Raw genomic sequence first — 26,167 nt, 5'->3', positions numbered from 1 at the left:
GAGGCAATTGTTTTTTAATGGTTGTATGTTACTGATTTTTGGCTAAAATAATTGAAAACTGCCTAAATCATGAATAACTTACCTCAATATCGAACAATGTCCTCTCTAGCAATTTAATGCTTTGATTTAAAACACTCTGTAAAACAAAGTATTTCCATCAACATTGGTTAATAGAATGATCGTGTTCATGATGGACGGTAATAAATCCATACACTAAATAACAGTATGCTTAATATCATGCAAGCATTTTATTTTGAGCTTATTAGATATAATCATTTGCATAACATTGTATAATAATACTAGAAATTATAATAATAGTAATAAAAGCGATAGTCTCTTTAGTTGAAATTAGGCATTGTCCAGCGAAATATTAAATCAGATGTTCCGAGCGGTCTCATCTGAATGCATCCTATGTTCTCTGTTCCAAATTACATCTGCACCCAGTTTTGTATTTACTCTATTGTAGAATTGGCAGATTGTCTCTATGAAGATCAATGCAGGAGGAGGAAGCTGTGATCTGTTTAATAGAGTGACCGCAAAGCAGAATATACTCTAGTCACTAGGGATATTATTCACATTCCTAAAGTCTACAGTAGGGATGAGCAAATCGACTTCGGATGAAACATCCAAAGTCGATTCGCATAAAACTCGCTCCGTACAGTATTAGAATGTATTGGCTCCGATGAGCCAAAGTTATTACTTCGCATAGTCTCGTGAGACTTTGTGTAATAACTTTATAAATTGATTTCTACTGTAAAAAAAACATTTCCTGAACTCGGGCTATGTTCCAAGTGGTACCTTGGCAAATGTGGTGCCAATATTTAAAAAGGTATTAAAAAACTGAGCCTGGAAACTATAGGCTGATAATTTTAACATCTGTCATGGGTAAACTGATGGTTTTCTAACAGAAGCTCTTCTGGAGTATCTAAATGAAAATACTTGTATAACGCCATATCAGCAGTGCTTCATGAGGGATCGGTCATGTCAAACTAATTTAAATCAGTTTCTATGAGGAGGTAAGTTCTAGACTTGACAGCGGCGAATCAATGGATGTCGTATATCTGGACTGAGGGAAAACGTCTGTATGTGGGTAAGTCACTGGCTCAATGATAGAAAACAGGGTGGTTATTAACGGTACACACTCAGATTGGGTCACTGTCACTAGTGGGGTACCTCAGGGGTCAGTATTGGGCCCTATTCTCTGCAATATATTTATTAATGATCTTGTAGAAGGCTTGCACAGTAAAATATCACTTTTTGCAGATGACACTAAACTGTGTAAAGTAATTTACACGGAAGAGGACAGTATACTACTACAGAGGGATCAGGATAGATTGGAGGCTTGGGCAGATAAGTGGCAGATGAGGTTTTAGGCTACTTTCACACTAGCATTCAGAGAGGATCCGTCTGGTGTCTGCACAGACGGATCCTCTCCTATAATGCAGACATTTGGATCCGTTCAGAACGGATCCGTCTGCATTATAGTTTAAAAAAAATTCTAAGTGTGAAAGTAGCCTGAACGGATCCGTCCAGACTTTACATTGAAAGTCAATGGGGGACGGATCCGTTTGAAAATTGAGCCATATTGTGTCAACTTCAAACGGATCCGTCCCCATTGACTTACATTGTAAGTCTGGACGGATCCGTTTGCCTCCGCACGGCCAGGTGGACACCCGAACGATGCAAGCTGCGTTCGGGTGTCCGCTTGCTGAGCGGAGCGGAGGCTGAACGCTGCCAGACTGATGCATTCTGAGCGGATCCGCATCCACTCAGAATGCATTGGGGCAGTACGGATCCGTTCGGGGCCGCTTGTGAGAGCCTTCAAACGGAGCTCACAAGCGGAGCCCCGAACGCTAGTGTGAAAGTAGCCTAACACTGACAAATGTAAGGTTATACACATGGGAAGGAATAATGCAAGTCACCTGTACATACTAAATGATAAATCACTGGGTAACACAGACATGGAAAAGGACCTGGGAATTTTAGTGAACAGAAAACTAAGCTGTAGAAACCAGTGTCAGACAGCTGCTGCAAAGGCCAATAAGATAATGGGTTGCATCGAAAGGGGCATAGATGCCCGTGATGAGAACATAGTCCTACTACTTTACAAATCACTAGTCAGACCACACATGGAGTACTGTGTACAGTTCTGGGCTCCTGTGAACAAGGCAGACATAGCAGAGCTGGAGAGGATTCAGAGGAGGGCAACTAAAGTAATAACTGGAATGGGGCAACTATATAAAAATTTGGGTTATTCAGTTTAGAAAAAAAGATGACTGAGGGGAGATCTAATTACTATGTATAAAAATGTGAGGGGTCAGTACAGAGATCTCTCCCATCATCTATTTATCCCCAGGACTGTGACTGTGACAAGGGGACATCCTCTGAGCCTGGAGGAAAGAAGGTTTCTTTATGGAGAGGATTCTTTATGGTAAGAGCATTGAGACTATGGAAGTCTCTGCCAGAGTAGGTGGTGATGGTGAGTTGGTGAGGGGCCTGGATGTATTCCTGGAGTGTAATAATATTACAGGCTATAGCTACTAGCGAGGGGTCGTTGATCCAGGAGTTATTCTGATTGCCTGATTGGAGCCGAGAAGGAATTTTCTTCCTCTAAGATGAAGAAAATTGGCTTCTACCTCATGTTTTTGCATCCCTCTGGATCAACTGCAGAACATTAGGCTAAACTAAATGGATGTGGGGGGTTGAGTCCGCACAACCTGTCTGTAGGTGCAGATCACTATGGCGAAATACATATACAAACGGAAAATGCAAATGTGATCGCACACTACATCCAGCATTATGCCCTGCCTCCATGCTGGATGAGACATTGGTGTACATTTTGGCCAAAGCGTAATAAGCCACTCACCGCGTCAAGGTCGTCTCATTTGAGTGGTCCCTAACGCTATTTCCTACCTGTTTATGGGCCATGACAGCCACACAAAGTCCAGGGAATGCAGGTCAGCATGCAAGCCAAGCACACTCTGCTTCTAACCCCGTCCGGTGCCATTACAGCTTTCATCGGATCCAGGGATGCAAGTACCAACATGCATGCTGAGCCCACCATATACTTCTCCTGGAGCCAAATGGCTACTGGTAGGTTCTATACAAGCAGACTCCGTTTTATACTGACTTTAAAACCAGCCTCCAGGACAGATTGACTGGCCAGGTGTGCATGACTCAAAGGAGATCGCCACGCCTCCAATATATGCTACAAAGAAAAAATGTGGGGGGTTGAGTCCGCACAACCTGTCTGTAGGTGCAGATCACTATGGCGAAATACATACACAAACGGAAAATGCAAATGTGATCGCACACTACATCCAGCATTATGCCCTGCCTCCATGCTGGATGAGACATTGGTGTACGTTTTGGCCAAAGCGTAATAAGCCACTCACCGCGTCAAGGTTGTCTCCATTTGAGTGGTCCCTAACGCTAGTTCGTACCTGTTTATGGGCCATGACAGCCACACAAAGTCAAATGGAGGCAACCTTGACGCGGTGAGTGGCTTATTACGCTTTGGCCAAAACGTACACCAATGTCTCATCCAGCATGGAGGCAGGGCAGAATGCTGGATGTAGTGTGCGATCACATTTGCATTTTCCGTTTGTATATGTATTTCGCCATAGTGATATGCACCTACAGACAGGTTGTGCGGACTCAACCCCCCACATTTTTTCTTTGTAGCATATATTGGAGGCGTGGCAATCTCCTTTGAGTCATGCACACCTGGCCAGTCAATCTGTCCTGGAGGCTGGTTTTAAAGTCAGTAAAAAACGGAGTCTGCTTGTATAGAACCTACCAGTAGCCATTTGGCTCCAGGAGAAGTATATGGTGGGCTCAGCATGCATGTTGGTACTTGCATCCCTGGATCCGATGAAAGCTGTAATGGCACCGGACGGGGTTAGAAGCAGAGTGTGCTTGGCTTGCATGCTGACCTGCATTCCCTGGACTTTGTGTGGCTGTCATGGCCCATAAACAGGTAGGAAATAGCGTTAGGGACCACTCAAATGAGGCGACCTTGACGTGGTGAGTGGCTTATTACGCTTTGGCCAAAATGTACACCAATGTCTCATCCAGCATGGAGGCAGGGCATAATGCTGGATGTAGTGTGCGATCACATTTGCATTTTCCGTTTGTAAACTAAATGGATGTATGTCTTTTTTCAGACTTACAAACTATGTGACTAGGTTTCTATGATGTCAGGAGAGGAGACAGGTCCACTTTAAGCAGTAGTATAATAATTAATAATAGTAGTAGCTTCTTTAGATAGGAATATAATTACTCTATATGATATTCACCCTATACACAACATATAACATCACAGGTAAAACATACATTTACAGACGTGCAACATGTCACGTATGCTTACCCTGGCTTTAACATATTTCTTGAAAGGCAGAGGGAGGAATAAGAAAGCAATATCAACAATAGATATCAAACTACTGTACACCAATACCCGTAGACTGAGAGAAAAACCACTGTATAGAGCGTGCAAGCATGCTGTATCATATTACTAGCCCTAAACCTGTCCAATTTCCTGATCTTAGGACAGAAAATCTATAGCATGGTCTTGATAGGACATGCATAGGATATTGTCTAACATGAAGCTCCTCGAGGATGTTGTGTGGTGAAAGGAAGAGACAGATTAAAAGGTCATCAGATCCATTAGAGAAATAGACTGGAGGGGAAGTAATTAGAGATGAGCGAATTTCTCAAAAATTTGATTCGGCCAGTTCGCCGAATTTTCCGAAAAGTTTTGATTCAATCCAAATTTATTTGAGGCAAATCACGTTAAAAAACAGCTATTTCCTGGCTGCAGAGAGACTTTATAGTGGTGTAGAACACTGTGCCTTGCGGTAACATGCATAGGGAGTCTGCTGTGGTAGTGAAACAATACTGTGAGTCAGTATGACATTCAGATGACAGGGGGTCTCTCTTAGGATCACTGCACACTTCACTTAATTAGGAAGTTACGGAGCCAAAACTGACCAAATAATTCAAGTGTGAACTCAGCCTTTCAGATCGATGTTAGCGCCAGTTATAAAGAACCAAGCAGAGGATTCTACTGTAGCATGAAAGAGCGCACTCCTTTTACACCGCCGTCAGCTGATTCCACATAGGATCCGCTGTGTGTCTAATTTTTCCTTCCTTCTGACAAGACAGAAGAAGGGTCAAATAAATGATGATGTCAACCAGGCCAAAAAGGCAAAATAGTGGCTCAGTCATGGAGTGGGGAGGATGGGAGAAGAGCTTAAGAAGCCCACTGAGTTGCCCAATGACACAGTTTTGAGGCAGCAGCAGCATGAAAAAGCCACAGAGTGGCCCAGTGACATAGTGGGGAGGTGGCATCAGCAGCATGAGGAGACCACAGAGTGGCCCATTTACATAGTGTTGAGATAGCAGCAGCATGAGGAGACCACAGAGTGGCAAGGTGACATAGTGTGGAGGTGGCAGCAGCAGTATGAGGAGGCCACAGAGTGGCCCAGTGACATAGTGTTGATTTAGCAGCAGCATGAGGAGACAACAGAGTGGCAAGGTGAAATAGTGTAGAGGTGGCAGCAGCAGCAGCATGAGGAGGCCACAGACTGGCAAGGTGACAGTGTGGAGGTGGAAGCAGCATGAGGAGGCCACAGACTGGCACAATGAGAGTGTGGTGGTGGCAGTAGCATGAGGGGGCCACAGACTGGCGAGGTGACAGTGTTGAGTTAGCAGCAACATGAGGAGGCCACAGACTGGCAAGGTGACATAGTGTAGCGGTGGCAGCAGCATGAGGAGGCCACTGACTGGCAAGGTGACATAGGGTGGAGGTGGCAGCAGCATGAGGAGGCCACAGACTGGCACAAAGAGTGTGGAGGTGGCAGCAGCAACATGAGGAGACCTGAGTGGTGAGGTGGCAACAGCATCAGGAGACCAAAGAGTGACCTGGTGACAGAGTGGGGAGGTGGTTGGCAATAACAGTACCCACTGACGATGGTGGGTGTAAGAAGGAGCACTTGGCATCAGATGTGTGGCATCAGGCGGGTGGCAGCATCAGAATAGTAGCTGAGGCAGGTAGCCAGAAGAAACCGGTCTCTTTTGTTAAGGTTTGGGTGAGGTAGCATGGATGATCTAATTTCATGCATCAGGCATTGGTGGGTGGAAATCCTGGCTGATTCACGCCAGTTGCGGCCACAAATCCAGTTTGGCTGCACAGTAGTCCAATGGATCTTCAATGTGGAGTGGCAGGGTGCTGTCCAAGAATGCCACCACTTGCTGATTCAGGTTCTGCTCCAGGTCTAGCTGCTGCTGCTGGTGAGTAGTTTCTTCACTAGACGGGTTAAGAAAGCTGCTCATCATCGACTCTAGACTCAAGCTGCTGCTGATGGAGTTGGTACTGCTCCTACCCCTCCACCCCACCACAGCAGCCATGGCAGTGGAACGAGAGCACAGAGGGCCCCTGGTCAGACCTGCGAGAGGATGGACGATGGAACAGATAGGCAGCGGTCAACTGACTACGTAGACTGTCTCTACAGTAGTTCAGTTTGTCCTCCCTCTCAGAGGGTGTAAAAAAGGGCCCCATTTTGGACTGGTAGCAAGGGTCCAACAAGGTGGAGAGCCAAAAGTCATCCCTCTGTCGAATGGTGACAATTCGGCTATCACTACCAAAGCAAGTGAACATGCAGCGGGCCATTTGTGCAAGGGACTCAAAGGCACTCCCTGCCTCCATCTCCACTGCATACTGGCACGGTGTGCCTAGGTCATCTGCCTCGTCTTCCTCATCTCTCTCTTGCTCCTGCTCCTCCTCTCCTGTCACCTGTGTAGAAAAACCACCCATTTCGCTACACATTGCTTGTGCACCAATGTCCTTTTCCTCCTCCTCCAGTTAAGCCCCCACAGGGCTCATGTGGCCGTGAGATGTGGACGCCACGTCTCCAGTTCCCTGAGCAGCCAGATTTACCAGAATCTGTTCCAGGATATGAAGCAGTGGAATGACGTTGTTCATCCCGTAATCCTGGCGACTGACAAATAACGTGGCATCTTCAAAGGGCATGAGCAAACGACAGGTGTCACGCATGAGCTGCCACTGGCTGACATCGAAGTTACACAGGGGAGTACTCGGATCATCAAGAAATCGTTTATTGCCTTTCTCTGTTCGTAGTTTTGCAACAGCTGGAGGGCCGCAGTTTGAGGATGGTCCAACATATGGAGGGTGGAAATCCAACGGGTGGAAACGTTGCATATCAGCCTATGTTGGGGGACGCCGTTCTACTGCGGCCACTCAAGGAGGGTGTGCTTGGCAGTGTACGAGTGGCTGAAGTGCATGCAAAGTTTCCTGGCCATTTTTAGAATGTCTTGCAGATGGGTGGAAAACTTCAGGAACCACTTGACAACCAGATTGAACACGTGCGCCATGCAGGGCACATGGCTCAGCCCTTCTTGATGCAGCGCCGACACCATGTTCTTCTTGATTTTCAGTTGTCGTGGAGAAAGCAAAGATTCAAATTTTTGATGAATGCCACGGAGCAGTTCCTCCCCTGTGTGACTCCGTTCGCCGAGGCAAATGAAGTGTTGAACAGCGTGACACCGCTGAGCCCTGCACATGTGGTATGCTGGAGGAGCACTGTGAATTGTCCCTGCAGTGGAGGATGAAGACACAGTGGTGGATGAGGAGGGAGAGGTGGACATTATCGCAGGAACAATGGCGTGAGAACATGGAGGCGGAAGTGGCGTCACCTAACCAAGTTGCTAGTTAAGCTGGGCAGGAACCACATTTACCCAGTGGGCCGTAAAGGACTTGTATTGTTCCTCACCGTAGTTACAGCTCCACACGTTGGCACTGCCGTGCACTTTGGCAGACACCGACAGGCTCAAGGAATGGCCCACCTTCTGTTCTACATATTTGTGCAGGGCTGGTACTGCCTTTTAGGCACAGAAATTATGGCTTGGGACTCTCCACCTCTGGTCGGCACAAGCCCTCAGTTCTCTGATAGGTGCAGAATCCACCACTTGGAAAGGGAGAGACTGCAGCACCAGCAACTTGGACAGGAGCACATTCAGTTTCTGTGCCGTTGGATGAGTGCACGCATACTGCTGTCTCTTGGCAATTGCTTTGGTGATCGATTTCTGACAGAATGACTGACGAGGAGTAGGAGGGCGAGGAGCAGGAGCAGCAGGACAGGTAGATGATGGGAAGGACAGACAGCTCCCATTGGCTGAGGTGGTGGAGCCTTAACTGCCTGAAATAGAGTGCGTGCCACTGGGTGATGCAGCGGTTGCTGCGAGAGGCATGACCACCACATTGGAGCCACGATTCTCCCAGGCCACTTCATGGTGATGCTGCATATGTTGACATTGGCACCCTGGCCACGCTTCACCATCTGCCCACAGATTCGGCAAATGGCCATGTTCACCCGCTGCGGTGGCTTAACAAAACACTGCCGAGTAGGTGATTTTACCCCCAACACTCCGCACTGACTGACTGCTACCGCCGCTGCCTCCGTGAACACCGTGATGCTCCTGCGAAGCGGGTGGTCTACCCCAAGCACATTTGGCTTCTGACCTCCCACTGCTGCCATCCTGCTGACTCCTGGCCACACTACAGACTTGCTGGCTCCGCCGCTGCCTCAAGCGCAAGCTGCCATCCTCTTCTCCCGATAATGATGAAGCCCCTTCGTCACCCTGCTTCCAATTGCGATCGGCTACATCATGATCGAGTACTGTCTGCACGTCACTGATGTCTTCCTCAACGGTCTCTGAGCCAGGAGCATGACCGCTCGCAACACCGGCTCCCACGCCACTCTCCTCATCACTACTTGCCCGCCTACCGGAGGAAGCGGCGGATGTCTCATCCACATCTTGGCTGGCCAGTAGCTGCTGACTGTCCTCTAGTAGCTTGTCGTCGCTGTATAGTGGAGCTGAGCCTACAGCATAAAATACTTCTCTGGATGAGGGAACAGAAAAGGACAGAGGCAGGTTGAGGAGAGGTGAGGGCACAGGGCCTGCTCCCGGGCCATGCCAACTAAGGGTTGTGTCTGAATAACCCACCGACTTTTCGCTAGGGGTGTCTGATGTGACTTGCGATGAAGTGGATGACTAAGTCAACCATTCAAGAACCCATGGGTTGCTGGTCAAGAAACGACCGCTAGCTGACACTGGGAGCTCAGGTGTCTCGAAGTGACCCCTGCTGTCACAGCCCCTTAGTGTGCTGCGACCTCTGCCTGCGGCAGAAACATTTAGGCATTTGCCACTCCCCTGTGCAGGGCCTGTCACTTCTCTGTCTGACATAATGTTAGATCAAATAAATAAATAAAATGGAAATTAATACACCCCATAAAAGGCTGTAATTTTCTCACTTCACTACACAACGGCTAATAAGCACCTCCCCCCCTTTCCCCACTAATATACCCCAAAAAAGGCTTTAGAACATATAACTGCACCGCTGAACGGCAAATAACAAGAGCGGTTTGCTGGAATTACAGAGGTATCATCTATTGCAAACCTGAAAGCAGCAGTATAATGGCAATTGGGATCCCCAGTCAGTGCAGCAAGGTGTAATAGGATTGCTCCTATTACCCAGGCTGTACACTCCCCTGTTGGACCCCGTTCTCCTTTTATAGTGTGGAATAATTCCTCCCTATTCTTTCCCTTCTCTTCCAATGATCTTTCCCTGAACTTCTATTCAGCAAAATAAAAGTTTTCAAGTCTTTCCTTCCACTGTCCCTAGCGCCTGCTGACATCTCTCCCTGCACCAAGCACACTGGAAAATGGCAGAAGCCAAGATGGCTGAGGCTATTTATAGGGCTGTGACATCACAGGGCTGGCTGGCTGCTGATTGGCTGCATGCATGGCATTGTGGGTGATCCCTCATTCCCAGAGTTCTTTGCTCCACGTCCCAACGTGTGCAGCAGCCGTTTTAGGAAAAAATGTGATTTGTTAGCACGAAACGTGTGGAAATTCAGATTCAATGCGAATTGAATTGTTCCTGAAATTCTGATCGAATTCCACTTCGTCAACTTCAATTCGCTCATCTCTAGCAGTAATGTAAGAATTACAAGTGTCATATCTGACAACAGTTACATATCAGGCTTCAATGAGTTGGTGGAGATGTTTCAGAAGCCACTGCAGTTCATTTATCAAGCCTCGACAAAAATATGGAGGACAATATCTGAGCAATCAAGTAATACTTGAGTAGTTTAGAGTATAGAAAATAAAGTGACATGGTCACGAACGAGTGGCCACATCTGATGCTGAAATCTGAAGGGAATGAAAAGAAGGGACCCCCCTGATATACTTTGGTATCAGATGAGTCCTATAGAAATGGATAGGATCAATCAATGGGTCCATCACACAAGTTTGAAGGAAGCCCAACCTGTATTTGGCATCATATAATGGTCCGACCACTGTGACCCAAGCCACAGCGCTTCATATTCTGCTGACTTTTTTTTTCAGAGACCCTATAGTCAACCCATTAGGGTACAGCCACACAGTCAGGTGTCCTGATGCAGTTTTGGAAGCCAAAATCAGAAGTAAATAAAAAAAAAGAAAAAAAAGAGGAGAAGTGGTATCTGTCCTGTATACTTTCTCTATGATCCACTCCCGATTTTGGCTTCCAAAACTGCATCAGGAAACCTGACCGTGTGGCCGCACCCTTTTGGTCAATATCGGACCATGTGGGCCTCCAGAAAAGCAAAGTAGATCTGACAGGAGACAAAGCGTCATGACATTACTTTGTATAAGCCAGGGCTCAAAGCCAGGAGTGTAGCTGTATGGGGTGCCAATAGAGAAGGTACCCCTCTTCTCAGAAGGGTCAGACCCAACCAACCAGACATTAATGGAAAATTGTGGCAAACCACTATCACTGTTTTTACCGATCAAATTTTTAAGCTGGTCCTACACTTGTCCTAAACAGGACGTATAGTCAAAGTATAGTCAGAACATAGTATATAGTCATGCACATAACAGCAGCCACTGTGTTACAGTAAACTTTCAATAGACAATCCATGCATACAATTGACACAACTCAATGTGTTATAGACATGACAGTCATTTGGAGAAACCAGGACAGTTCTATCACAATGAAACCACAATGTAGAGCCCAGATACACAGCCCTGATCCCCGCACCTGTCTACAGAATATAGTGCTTACCATTGTCTGCTCCATCGGTACGACCTGCTGAAGGTGGATCATCCGTATACTATTAGCGTGGCCTTTTATAGCGTTTCCTAATGCTCCTTTTGGCTGAAAGCAAACAGAAAGACTTCTGAGCAGAGCCGTTATTGTGTAAAGGGGGAGACGAATAAAAGCAGTGTTACAGCATGGGGTTAATTCAAAGATCATTGATTATACTGCAGCATTTCACAAGTTGTGATCTTGCCTATAGCACTAGAAGGCTCACTTCCATTTTAATTGCACTGTACCGGTTGCTATGAACACCATCTCAGATTTCTCATTGATTTCATACAGTCTGTTAATGAGTTATATTACACATCCAGCAGTGAGGAGTTTGTCATTGGTTAACTCATGACAATATCATAGTGAGTTGTGTTATGTGGTGTGACACAATGAGGGGTTGTGTCTGGCAAGGCAGGTATTTTCCTCCCAGCATGTGCGGCTGGGTTGGTTTCCAGCCAGGTGAGGTCAAATACCAGACCGGAGTTTAAGTATCGGTCCGGGTTCTGGCAGCACCTGGCTGTCCTTAAATAGGCAGCTGGGCTCAGCAGAGATCTCTCTGTTTTTGGGATCTGAGGCTTTGTGCCGTGCTGGAGGGCTGAGAGCCGCACGCTGGGGAAACAGGCCCCCTAAAGCCTGCTGTGGACTACTGGAGGCAGAACTGCCAGCAAGGTGACTTGTGTTATATGAACTTTCCATTGTGTGTGAATTAACACCAAGACTGCAAAGTTACATGCTGTTTTGTGCAATTGTGCAACTCCACTGAGGAAGGGGCCACGTCCCCGAAACGCGTATGGCCTACACCTTGCAGCGGCATGCTGGCAGATAGTCTCCCCTGTACTTGATTTAAGTTCCTGGAACGAAAACTCCGGCGACACTTGTCTTCACCGAGCGCAGACGATACTGGACACAGAGTCAGCTGACACCTACTTCATCACAGATCACCGAGTTGGCATTTAGAAACGGGAAACAAGCAAGAGTAAGGTAACACTGAATGAGCAATTACAAATAGGTGGGACGCCACCTTGCTCACCGCATTGTACCCTCTGGTCTCTCCCGTCATATTGCAAAGACTGGTGACTTATATATATGCGCTAATAGAAGTTAGCCAGGAGTAGAACTGTGAAAAATATATGATCCGGAACATAGGAAACTTATTTTAGGAAAGACTTTGGCGGTTTTCCATGGTTGGCTTTTAATTAGTGCTACATTCCCTGCTGCATTTAAAGAGGAATATACGATTTGTACAAAACGTACAATCAGTCTGCGGTTTATGTGGATGGACTTGAATCATCATTGAATCATCATTGTCTTTTGGTACATTTGTTGCACCACCTACCGCTGCTTGCTGCTATTTGATATTATTTATTCTATTTATGCTCTATTGCTGCTATTGATATATTATTATCTACCTGTTGTTATATATCGTTAGGATACTGTCATTTTATGCTGCTATGATATTTTATGCTGCTATGATATTATATATGATTTTAGATAATTGATTGTATTTTATTTAATAAATATCTCGTTTGTTGGCTACATATATAGAGTGCCTGGTCTACTTTTTACATTGTTCTTTTATCTATCCGTGGCTGGGTGGGCCACTTAGACCAAGAGCACCTGTTCCACATTGTCTAGCTGGAGTGATCCACAGATACTTTCTCTCTCTGTTTTGTGCAATTGCCTCAAGTGTGAATAAACACTGACATTTTGAGTTAAGAACTTGTATTTTGCCTCTGTACTGCGCCCGCTTACCCTATCTATCTACCAGAGCGAAACCCCACAGTGGTCATGATGTGTATAAAATGCCCCTAAAAAATAAGAAGTTACAAATCCAGAAGTAGTCAGTGTCCTGCCACAATTTATTTTCCCAAAGCCCAGAGGCCTTGAGCCAAAGTCCTGTATATGTTAAAATTGTCTTTTTGGTAGGGAAGTGCCGCCTGACAAAACCAAAGTAAGGCCAGATGCACAGGACCAGATTCTTCATCCATGTACTATCTGCATTTTTTGACCCGTCACATCTTTGTTTTTTGGAATTTCGTTTTTTCTGGCCCACAAATGATAGAACGTGTATTCTTGTCCGTATTGTGAATGAGAATAGCCCTTTCTATTGATGGGAGCGAGGAACATATGGAATCCAGAACAGAAGCTATTTTGAGAATCAATTTTTTGCAGACCAAAATACAGACACGGCCATGTCTGACCGCACAGCATTGTGCTGCACTTTTTGTGGTATTTTCTTTGCCGTTTTCTCCATCTTTTTTTTAGGTCAAAGTCGTTTCAGCCAAATGTTATTTCAAAGCCTATAGTTGAATATTGAAATGTCTTCATATGAAGCCTTTTGCTTTGCAGCATTTTTGGGGGCGAGTAGAGTACCGACATTTGACAAAATGCAGCATGTACCAAGAATGGTGTTTTTTTTTTCTGGCATTTTTTCTCTAAAATGTTCCTCTTAAAAAAATTCTGAATAAAATGAGGGTACGTTCACGCGGCTAAAATCCATAGCAGAAAAATCAGTGCCGGATTAGTGGCTAAAACAAATTGTTGGTGGTGTTTTTAGAGTAGTTTTTACAGGAATTTTGGAACACTTTTTCAGTGAGGTTTTTCTGCTTCCCCATTGACTTCTATCGTGGCCACAATCAAACCTTCTTCTAAGAAGCAACATGTCACTTCTCAAGTGTTTTTCAAATCAGATGCTGAAAAAAACCCTCTACCATTTGTAAAAGGTATGCACATGGTCAAGTATTTTTTTAGCACTCTGCAACCAGCACTCTGCCCTGCCTCTATGCTGGATGTTGAATGAGGCATTGGTGTACATTTTGGCCAAAGCGTAATAAGCCACTCACCACGTCAAGGTCGCCTCTATGGAGTGGTCCCTAACACTAGTACCTACCTGTTATGGGCCATGATAGCCACACAAAATCCAGGGAGTGTGGCTATCATGGCCCATAACAGGTAGGTACTAGTGTTAGGGACCACTCATAGAGGCGACCTTGACGTGGTGAGTGGCTTATTACGCTTTGGCCAAAATGTACACCAATGCCTCATTCAACATCCAGCATAGAGGCAGGGCAGAATGCTGGTTGCAGAGTGCTATTGCATTTGTTTTTGCGTTTGTATGTGTATTTCGCCATAGTGATGTGCACCTGCATACAGGTTTGTGCTGACTGAATCCCCCACAAGTTTTTTTTTACATTAAAGTCAATGGGAAACTGTTGATAAGGTTTTGAATGTGAAATTAGCAGAAGAAAATGCCCATTTTCTGCTGCTGAATCAGTGGCAGATTTAGCCATTGGGAACATACCGGGAATCTTTCAAAATAAAAAAAAAGTCACAAAAAATTGTGTTTTTTTTTAAACAAGTGTATAAAAGAGCCCTAACCTTGGTTACATCCCTAGTAACCAGACAGTATTAGTTTTTCAGTTGGATTGGCACAATGCTGATGCACATACCAATCTCTATCTTAGGAGATGGTATATTAGATATTTCTAAAGAAAATATCCTAGAGAAACATTGTCTGCAAAGTGCACATTTTATATGCAGAACAGCAGAGGCTTCTTCTGCAGCCATAACTCTAATTAGTTATATCGGACTCATCGTAACAAGCTAGTAATGGCTGCAGGAAAAGGAGCATTAGTTGTTGTGACATCAGCAATAGAAGTAGCTGTAACATCGATGTACTGTAACGCCTCCCACTTGTTAAGGAACCAAAAGTAATGGGACAATTGGCTCCTCAGCTGTTCCATGGCCAGGTGTGTGTTTTTCCCTCATTATCCCAATTACAATGAGCAGATAAAAGGTCCAGAGTTCATTTCATGTGTGCTATTTGCATTTGGAATCTGTTGCTGTCGACTCTCAAGATGAGATCCAAAGAACTGTCACTATCAGTGAAGCAAGCCATTATTAGGCTGAAAAAACTAAGCAAACCCATCAGAGAGATAGCAAAATCATTAGGCGTGGCCAAAACAACTGTTTGGAACATTCTTAAAAAGAAGGAACGCACCGGTGAGCTCAGCAACACCAAAATACCCGTAAGACTGCTGAAAACAACTTTGGTGGATGACCGAAGAATTCTCTCCCTGGTGAAGAAAACACCCTTCACAACAGTTGGCCAGATCAAGGACACTCTCCAGAAGGTAGGTCTATGTGTGTCAAAGTCAACAATCAAGAGAAGACTTCACCAGAGTAAATACAGAGGGTTCACCATAAGATGTAAACCATTGGTGAGCCTCAAAAACAGGAAGGTCAGATTAGAGTTTGCTAAACAACATCTAAAAAAGCCTTCACAGATGAGACCAAGATCAACTTGTACCAGAGTGATGGGAAGAGAAGAGTATGGAGAAGAAAAGGAACTGCTCATGATCCTAAGCTTACCACCTCATCAGTGAAGCATGGTGGTGGTAGTGTCATGGCGTGGGCATGTATGGCTGCCAATGGAGCTGGTTCTCTTGTATTTATTGATGATGTGACTGCTGACAAAAGCAGCAGGATGAATTCTAAAGTGTTTTGGGCAATATTATCTGCTCATATTCAGCCAAATGCTTTAGAACTCATTGGCCGGCGCTTCACAGTGCAGATGTACAATGACCCAAAGCATACTGCAAAAGCAACCAAAGAGTTTTTTAAGGGAAAGAAGTGGAATGTTATGCAATGGCCAAGTCAATCACCTGACCTGAATCTGATTGAGCATGCATTTCACTTGCTGAAGACAAAACTGAAGGGAAAATGCCCCAAGAACAAGCAGGAACTGAAGACAGTTGCAGTAGAGGCCTGGCAGAGCATTACCAGGGATGAAACCCAGCGTCTGGTGATGTCTATGCGTTCCAGACTTCAGGATGTAATTGACTGCAAAGGATTTGCAACCAAGTATTAAAAAGTGAAAGTTTGATTTATGATTATTATTCTGTCCCATTACTTTTGGTTCCTTAACAAGTGGGAGGCACATATGCAAACTGTTGTAATTCCTACACCGTTCACCTGATTTGGATGTAAATACCCTCAAATGCTGACAGTCTGCAGTTAAAGCACATCTTGTTCGTTTCATTTCAAATTCATTGTGGTGGTGAATAGAGCCAAAAATGTTAGAATTGTGTCAATGTCCCAATATTTATGGACCTGACTGTAGCAAAAGTACAACACTAAGACCCCTTTCACATGGGCGAGAATTCCGCGCGGGTGCAATGCGTGAGGTGAACGCATTGCACCCGCACTGAATCCGGACCCATTCTTCTATCTTCATTCAGCAGGACCTGCGCTGAAGTCACCGCGCTCACCGCGTGGTGAGCGCGATTACGTCATCAAAGGTCCTTTTGCAGGTCCTGAAAGAAGAAGAAAGAAGATGATGCCGGCTGGGCGAACAAGTGGAGGAGGCGAGTTAATTATTATTATTTTTTTAACCTCTCAAGGCACATTTTAGTAAGCATTCTATATTCGGAATGCTATTATTTCCCCTTATAATCATGTATAGACTTTAATGGGGTTGCTCATCCCTATCATTTCCTAGCAACCATGCGTGAAAATCGCACCGCATCCACACTTGCTTGCGGATGCTTGCGATTTTCTCGCAGACCCATTCATTTCTATGGTGCCTGCGTTGCGTGAAAAACGCAGACTATAGAACATGCTGCGATTTTCATGCAACGCACAAGTGATGCGTGAAAATCACCGCTCATCTGCACAGCCCCATTGAAGTGAATGGGTCCGGATTCAGTGCAGGTGCAAAGCCTTCACCTCATCGCATTGCACCTGCACGGAAAACTCACACTTTATATCTACACAGGGGTCATCCATTTGAAAAATGAAGCTGTTATAATGATATATTAAGAAAGTGATCAGCTTTGTCGAACCATATATCTCCTTTACAGTACTCAACAGATATGAAAGTATGATAGCGCAGGCTACATACATTGTCCCAAATCCAGTTAGAACAAAAATCTTATAACAAAAATTCTGAAAGAAATAGCATGACCCTCATTTAGTAATATGCTCGGTATTTAAATGGGCTGTAAGGGTGGCTGCAGTATTTCCCAGTGTACAGCGGTACAACATCTGGAGGAAATCTAGAGAAAGGCCTCAGATAACAGAGAATGTAAAATGTAAATTTCATAGATCAAAGGAACACATACAGAAGGTACTTACCAGCATGTCAGCATTTCCCTCTAGTTCATTGGCAAATGCCAACAGATCCACTTTTGTACTGCTTTTACCTGTCTAGAGATGGACATGATTGATAGAAGTTAGCACACGTTATAACGCAACATCATTTCCACCAACTTTTGTACATGTACTGTAGGTGTTGTGATGAAGATCTACAGAAGCGCCCCGGGTCATGCTTCTGTACCAGACTGTTGCCAACAGGGTCTGTCATTGGGACGCTGTTATGAGATGGCTCTGCTACAGAAGGACATATTGCAGGCAGGGCCGTCTTTAACGCGGGGCAAAAGGGGCAGCTGCCCCGGGCCCAGTTGCTCCTGGGGGGGCCCAAGGCAGCTGCCTCTTGAGCCCTGCTAGCCACTGGTGACGTGAGGGGCGGCCGCAGGGCACAGGGAGATGTGCTCTTCCATTGTGGAAGCGCTCATCTCCATAGTCATCTGTATCGCCGTCCTCAGGACAGCGATACAGATAGATGTGCTGCGGCGGGGCAGGGGAGGGGGAGGCGTCTCCCTTCCCCATTCCTCTGATAGACTGCAGGCACTAGGCCGTACAGCACGGGACACAGACCGGAAGAGGTGTTTATTTTTTTATATGGTACTACTACTGGCACATGATTGGGGGGCATCTATGGGGGCACCTTTTACTGGCACATGCAGGGCCGTCTTTAATATTGATTGGACTCTGGGCAAAAATTTACTTAGGCCCCCTGGATCCCGCCTTCCCACACCTTAGCAGGCAATCACGGCCTCCAGCACAACACACACAAAAAATCCACACATCTGGTAGAATACAGTGAATGACTGTAAATACTTCCAGTTCTGAAGACTCTAGCGGCTCAGGATCAGTGCTCTGGGCAGCTGGGCTCAGGCTGGAAGTGGGCACCGCTCTGCAGGAAGGAGACCAGGGCTCGGCTCACCCTAGTGTTACAGTGCACCCCTGCACCCCACAGTATGCAGTAAAGCACCCTATAGTATACAGCAACCCACAGTATGCAGTATAGCACCCTATAGTATATAGCACCACACAGTATGCAGTATAGCACCCCACACTATACAGTACCCCACAGTATATAGTAGAGCAGTATAGCAGCCCACAGTATACAGCACACCACAGTATACAACACCTCACAGTATACAGTAAAGCAGTATAGCACCTCACCGTATACAGCACCCCAAACTATACACGATACAGCACCCCACACTATACAGCCCCCCACACTATATAGTACAGCAGTATAGCACTCCACAATATACAGCACCTACAGTATACAGTATACAGCCCCCCACACTATACATCCCCCCGCAGTACACAGTACAGCAGTATAGCACTCCACAATATACAGCACCCACAGTATACAGTATACAGCCCCCACACTATACAGTACAGCAGTATAGCACTCCACAATATACAGCACCCACAGTATACAGTATACAGCCCCCACAGTATACAGGTCACCACAGTATACAGGTCCCCACAGTATACAGGTCCCCACAGTATACAGCCCCCCACTATACAGTAGTTTACAGTATATTAGCATAACAGCCCCTGTTACCTTTTTCTGATGTAATCTTCACAAAAAAAAGCTCCACAGTTAAGGCAAACTTCTCCTGCAACACTCCTGGTAGAAAGGACCTTGATGACCTCATAGCCATGTGACCAGTAATATTGCTAGGTTACTGGTCACATGGTGATTATGTCATCTAAGGTCCTAGAGAATCACAACTCTCACAGTACGCTGCCTGGAGTGCCGGCAGGCATGGCACATAATTGGGGGCATCTATGGGGGCACCTGTTACTGGCACATGATTGTGGGGCATCTATGGGGGCACCTGTTACTGGCACATGATTGTGGGGCATCTATGGGGGCACCGGTTACTGCCACATGATTGGGGGGAATTTTTTACTGGCGCATGAATTGGGGCATCTATGGGGCACTTGCTACTGGCACATGATTGGGGGGCATCTATGGGGGTACTTGTTACTGGCACATGATTGGGGGGAATCTATGGGGGTACTTGTTACTGGCACATGATTGGGGACATATATGGGGGCACTTGTTACTGGCACATGATTGGGGGGCATCTATGGGAGCACTTGTTACTGGCACATGATTGGGGGAATCTACGGGGGAACTTGTTACTGGCACATGATTGGGGGGCATCTATGGGGGCACTTGTTACTGGCACATTATTGGGGGCACTATGGGGGCATCTACTGAGGCCACAAAGAAGGGGTATTTTATATGGGGGAATAGTGGGGAGGAACACTATGGGGGCTTCTACTGAGGCCACAAAGAAGGGGTATTTTATATGGGGGGCTCTGTATAGGGGAATTTTATACTGGGTCAGATTATGGTGGGTACTATGTGGAAGGGGAGAGAGGAGTACTATGGGCTCATCTATGGGGGACACTAAGAAGGGGTATTTTATACTTGCAAATTATGGGGGACACTGAGGGCATCTACTGGGGCACTATATATGGGGCATTTTATACTGGTACATTATGGGGGAACTAGGAAGAAGGGGGAGAGGAGCACTATGGGGGCATTTACTGGGGGCACTATATAGTGGTATTTTATACTGGCACATAATGTGGGCACTATGGGGACATTAGCTCAACTGAGGGCATTAAAAGGGGGTATTTTTTGCGCTGGCACATTATAAGGAGAAGTATTACTGCTGGGGGGCATTATGATGGGCTTTATTACTACTGGGGGTCTGGGGAACATGATTACTAGTATGGGCATTATGGGAGCATTATTTCTTCTGGGGCACAGTGGGGACATGTTGGGGGCACTGTAGGAGCACTATTACTACCATGTGTGCTCTAGCAGAGAATTATTCCTATTGGTGGGACTTTTGGGAGCACTATTACTGTGGGGGCACCTTGACACAGTATCAGCTTACCACAATTATTTTTGGGGGACGTTATGTTTACACTATTAGTGTCAGGGGTACTATTTGCTGGGCGCAGTTATTTTAGGGCACTGTGTGCCAATAATTATTGAAGGGCACTATCTGCATTGTACTAGTAATATCAGGGGTTTATCTGTTTCTGCAGTATAGTATTGGGGAGCACAGCGGCACAGTATTGGGGGTGGTAGGATGATTTGTCCAGAAGATGGGAGGATGATAGAAAAGTAGTAAACTAAGATTTTGTTTGTCAAACTGCAGAGACGAGAAATGGCTGAAAAATGGTGGTCTGGTCTGAAGGTCCGAAAGGAGAAGATGAGGAAAGAGAACATCTACATCAAAGAGACGTCACTGGATGTAAGAGGTATGGGGCGCTGTATTACCCTGGATGTAATAGGTATGTGCGCTGTATTACCCTGGATGTAAGAGGTATGTGCGCTGTATTACCCTGGATGTAAGAGGTATGGGGCGCTGTATTACCCTGGATGTAAGAGGTATGTGAGCTGTATTACCCTGGATGTAAGAGGTATGTGCGCTGTATTACCCTGGATGTAAGAGGTATGTGCGCTGTATTACCCTGGATGTAAGAGGTATGGGGCGCTGTATTACCCTGGATGTAAGAGGTATGTGCGCTGTATTACCCTGGATGTAAGAGGTATGTGCGCTGTATTACCCTGGATGTAAGAGGTATGTGCGCTGTATTACCCTGGATGTAAGAGGTATGTGCGCTGTATTACCCTGGATGTAAGAGGTATGGGGCGCTGTATTACCCTGGATGTAAGAGGTATGGGGCGCTGTATTACCCTGGATGTAAGAGGTATGTGCGCTGTATTACCCTGGATGTAAGAGGTATGTGCGCTGTATTACCCTGGATGTAAGAGGTATGGGGCGCTGTATTACCCTGGATGTAAGAGGTATGGGGCGCTGTATTACCCTGGATGTAAGAGGTATGGGGCGCTGTATTACCCTGTATGTAAGAGGTATGGGGCCCTGTATTACCCTGGATGTAAGAGGTATGGGGCGCTGTATTACCCTGTATGTAGGGGAGGATGGAGGGGTTAGTAGTACAGTACTATCTGCACATTGTAAAAAAAAAAAAAAAAAGTAATCTGCAAAATACTATATATTTGTGTCAGAAGTTGTGCTTTTTTTAGAATAATGATACAGCCATTTTATTTGATACTTTTGTGCTGATTCTTTTTTCTCTCTATATATTAAGGGACACTATAGCCCCCAGAACCAGCTACTTTCACACTAGCGTTTTGGCTTTCTGTTTGTGAGATCCGTTCAGGGCTCTCACAAGCGGTCCAAAACGGATCAGTTTTGCCCCAATGTATTCTGAATGGATAATGATCCGCTCAGAATGCATCAGTTTGGCTCCGCTCCGTCTCCATTCCGCTTTGGAGGCGGACACCAAAACGCTGCCTGCAGCATTTTGGTGTCCCTCTGACGAAACTGAGCCAAACTGATCCGTCCTGACACACAATGTAAGTCAATGGGGACGGATCCGTTTTCTATGACACAATCTGGCACAATAGAAAACGGATCCGTCCTCCATTGACTTTCAATGGTGTTCAAGACTGATCCGTCTTGGCAATGTTAAAGATAATACAAACACGAGTGTGAAAGTAGCCTAAACGTAGTAGTTCTGGTGTCTATATCATGTCTCTGCAAGCTTTTTAATGTAAACACGGTCTTTTCAGAAAAAAAGGTGGTATTTACATTACTGCCAAGGAACACCTCTAGAGGCCACTCATCATTATTAAAGTTTACTACTCTACGAGGTGTGTAGATTTTTATTTTTTCTGTGTGTGTTGTGGTGGAGGGCGTGACTGCATGCTAGGGTGTGGGAAGGGGGATCCAGAGGGCCCAAGTAAATACTTGCCCAGGGTCCAATCAATATTAAAGACAGTCCTGATTGCAGGCTAGATCTCTTTTGGAGGTACTGCTGTAAGCCCATTGTTGAAAGATTATTGTAATTGAGGCAATGTGGCTGCTCTGTAATAGGCCTTTATTGGCTTCATAGCAGGTTTTTACACTGGTAGGTAATGACATCTGGATGGGCAGATCCCACGTGAAAACCTGCTGCAAAGTCAACGAAGACCACAATTCGCAACATCTGTGAGCACCATGATTTCCCTACTCGTGGACTATGTCAGCTGCATTGAGCACCACCATATACAAGCTATGGGACTACTGGTCTCAGAATGCAGATCTGCTGCTGGTCTTAGATGGTTCTGGTTTTATTCTGCTATTTAGACTCTATAATAGGGGACCCTAAGGCTGTTGTGTAATAGAGGATACTAAGGTTAACCCTTTAATGGGGAGTGTACTATTGGAGGAAGTTAGATGACATTTCGATATCTGAAAAGATGTACAAAAAGCACATATCCAGTATTTTTCCGGGACGTGAAGGAGCTTGGTCACCCTTGCAATTGCACAGGAGCTGGTACCTGGTACTGCAGCTTTTTCCATCTACGGAATGGCCTGAGCTTTGATACCAGGCACAGCCACTTGTACACACAAACTGCGTGCCTGTCTAGGGACATGGAGCACCAGAATCCCCACTGCACACGACCGTTGTTTTGGTCCGCATCCGAGCCGCCCGTGTTTTGCGGATCTGCAATTTGCGGACTGCAAAACACACAACGGTCATGTGCATGAGGCCATTGATTGCATGTTCAAAGCATGGATCATCAATATTAAAGGGGTTCTCCAAGAATATTGATTACGTATACTCAGTATGGGTCATCAATATAAAAATCAGTGGAAGTCTGACACCTGACACCCCTCCCCCACACACATGCACGATCAGCTGTTTCAGAGGGCCAAAGTTCTCGTATGACTCTACCTCTTCATAGCATACCATGAACAGCTCTGTACATTGTAAAGTGGCTATGCTTGGTATTGCAGCCTAGCTGCACAGAGGCCGTGTTGTGACCAAAAAAAACCATGACATCACTGGCCTACAAAGAGACTGTGGCACTCAATGGAGTGCCAAGACCTCTTTAAACAGCTGATTGGTGGGGGTGCCAAGAATCGCACCCCCACTGATCTGATATTGACGATCTGAGAATCCCTTTAAAGTCCTGGATGGAAAATGAAACTTGTCATTAAGTAAATAGGCACAAATCACCCACTGACCAACAAGGTAAGGGTTTCATCCCAGCACTAATAGCAGCATAGTGTAAAAACCCATAGTTGAGCAGTTTTGCTCATATTTGTGAGTGAACGTATTGTAAAATTTCTTTGACTCGGGGATGCTTAGCTTAGAAAAGTTAAGAAACACAGATTCAAAGAATATGAGGACTGTGATTGTAAGTACTGCATTGACCAATACTGTAAATTCCATGTTGATGACTGACACATCTCATGTCATGCACTTACCTCGGCTAAAAATGCATCAAAGTCTATTGTATCAATCCCAGTTGCGCTGAAATCTTCTAAATTCTTTCTTCCTTTTTGATCCAGCAAAACGATATCCTTCAGGTTTATATTCATCAGCTCAATCCGATCTGATATTTCATCAACATACTGGGAAGAAAAGGTCATAGAGGTTAGTAAAAGTAATGATCTGCAAATTCATACCTCGTCATACTGTGCAAAAGTATTATTAATAATAGTACATCTTCAAGTGAGATCCTCAAATGATAGATTTAGCCTTCTACGGTATGTGTCAAATTCTTATATTCAGCCCTAGAAAATCCCATTGCCTATCCTGTTGTGTATGTATAATCATAGCTCCTGTGGCTCAATGGGGTCTTTCAAGAGCAACTCAGATTGTCCAGATTCCCCTTAGACAGTGTTAACCCACATAGATGAAAAGGATGTCAATGAGAAATAGGGCTAAAGGTCATGCTGCTCCTCAGTCCTGCAAGGGATAGCGGGGTGTAAATCAGCACCAAGTAGGAGCCCCATATTGACTTTCAGGTGTGGATCACACATTCCTGTGTATGTTCCTGGTAACGTTAGAAGTCCCTAGAACCTATGTGAAGTCCACTCTTATAGTCAATGTATTTCATTGTTACATCCCAGGAATCACAATGGTTTAATTCCCAATGAACCTCAATACTTGCACTTGCAGTAAATAACATCCCTTGCATAAAGTCAGGTTTTGTGAATTGAACACTTACCTGGTTGATGTTCAAGAACTCATTAAGATTAAACATATGATCAATCTGAAGAGCCGTAAAAATGCCCTTGTTTTCCTTGCAGTCACTAAAAAATAATATGAGTAAATCATCAACAGTTTCGCTAAACATGTAAGAAATCAGTTAGACATTGGGGTGGTCTGCTATGGCTAACCCTTGTTCTTCAAGCAGATCTTTCAGCAAACAGTTGACTGCATTAGTGTTATTGCCAAAGTGCTCCTTTGCAGCCTTGTATGGTTGGGTACCAGTATAAGGCTCTGTTCACATTTCAGTTGTAGAGCTGTATGCTCCCATTTTATTGGAAAAAGAGAGCGCCATGCAATGCTATTTTCCTTTTTAAAACAATGGACGCCTCAGCGCAACCCAACGGATCCCATTATAAGCAGCGCATTGGATGTGTTGCAACAGATCTGGCAGAGCGATGTGGAAGCTATGAGGTACTGTAGATGTGAACTGAGACTAACCCATATATTGCAGTGATCTTCTAGAGCAAACCATGCCATTTATCATGGCGCTCTGCTTTGGCTAATTGAGTCCTAATTGGTAAAAAATGGACAAGGCACTTGGAACCGAAACCATGACGTTATTACCCGAAGTCTCGCAAGACTTCGCGAAGTAATAGCTTTGGCTCATCTGAAGCTATTCGCTCATCCCTAATGACAACCAAGGTTACTGGACCTTCGGTTGTCAAAAATGACTGCCAGTGTACACCAAAACAAAAAAATTCTTTCTCTCTGTAGGAAAAAGAAACAGAATTACCAAATGTTGGTTCCTGCTCAAATTTCTGGTTTACTAATATATGGTGAATGCAGTATTCTGGTGGAGTCCTACCCAATTTTTAACATTGCCCACAATTCACTCCCCTTTGTATAACCCTTCCCAGTAGAATAGCTTTGCTCCTGCTGTGCCCATAGACCCCAGTGCTACATGAGACCGTCAGTATATAGAAGTGAGGTAGAATGATGTCATCAGGTTATACAGAGATATCTTGCTATATACTCTAAATATATCCTCCTCTCACATGTTATGGTACTATACAGGCTACCATGGAATATGGAAAGGACAGGTTAGATGATCGACACAGGTAACATTTTTTCCCTTTCCCCATAAATCCATTCCTGCCAGTTCATTTGGGGTTTTACCTGTAGACCTTTTCAAAAGTGAGATTCATATTGGCATTTTGATATAGGACACCGGAGAGATAATTTTTCCATTGTGAATTCAGCAGATATGGAGTATCCAGAACCTTGAGAACAGAAAAAGCATGCCATCACACATCACAAGACATAAAGTCAGTCATTCCTGGCAACAAATGGAAATGCAATCGATGCACATCGACATCCTATAATAAATACAGTATGTATTTTATTCCAGGATCTCTGGAGAAGATAACTAAAGCTGGTCGTACACATTACACAGAAGTTGGTTGATGGTTGAACAGCAGTTGAACAAGGAATCATCTGGTGAACGTTCCTTTCGCAGACACGACCATACACATTTTAGTCTACTTTGGGCGTTACAATTGTTCAAACAGCCCAAACACATTCAATGAAACTGGGTGATGGATGAAAGATCATTCGTGGACGTCCTTTCAAAGAGAGATCTTTCATTCATGAACAATCTCTTTTGTCTGACTTTGGGAGGAAAATACTGAACACGTACGACTTCTATCTAATGTGTATGGCCACCATTAGACCGGCTGTCTAGACCTGCATCTGATTTATCACAGGGGCTCAGGCTGGATGATCAATGTGAAGGAGGGAGACACCTTTCTCTAACTATACCAACTAACTATTGGTTGG

At 45.1% G+C, this 26,167-nt stretch overlaps 1 protein-coding gene across 10 annotated transcripts in view; it reads right to left on the bottom strand.

Annotated features, from left to right (window-relative positions):
- PROM1 (prominin 1) overlaps positions 1-26,167 on the bottom strand; it is a 206,394-nt gene that overhangs the window by 33,283 nt on the left and 146,944 nt on the right. For all 10 annotated transcript variants that reach the window (XR_005776402.1, XR_005776403.1, XM_040419072.1 and 7 more), the window contains 6 exons: positions 25,508-25,611; positions 24,348-24,432; positions 23,602-23,748; positions 17,288-17,359; positions 11,126-11,218; positions 83-136 (listed from right to left, as the gene is read on the bottom strand). Coding sequence is in view for 8 of the 10 variants with exons in the window: in XM_040419072.1 (XP_040275006.1) it covers positions 83-136; positions 11,126-11,218; positions 17,288-17,359; positions 23,602-23,748; positions 24,348-24,432; positions 25,508-25,611 (555 nt within the window). In the remaining 2 variants the exon portion in view is untranslated. The remainder of the gene's footprint in view (positions 1-82; positions 137-11,125; positions 11,219-17,287; positions 17,360-23,601; positions 23,749-24,347; positions 24,433-25,507; positions 25,612-26,167) is intronic.

Source organism: Bufo bufo, chromosome 2, assembly GCF_905171765.1.
Source record: "Bufo bufo chromosome 2, aBufBuf1.1, whole genome shotgun sequence".
Taxonomy (NCBI): Eukaryota; Metazoa; Chordata; class Amphibia; order Anura; family Bufonidae; genus Bufo; species Bufo bufo.
This window is presented reverse-complemented; position numbering and strand designations above follow the sequence as displayed.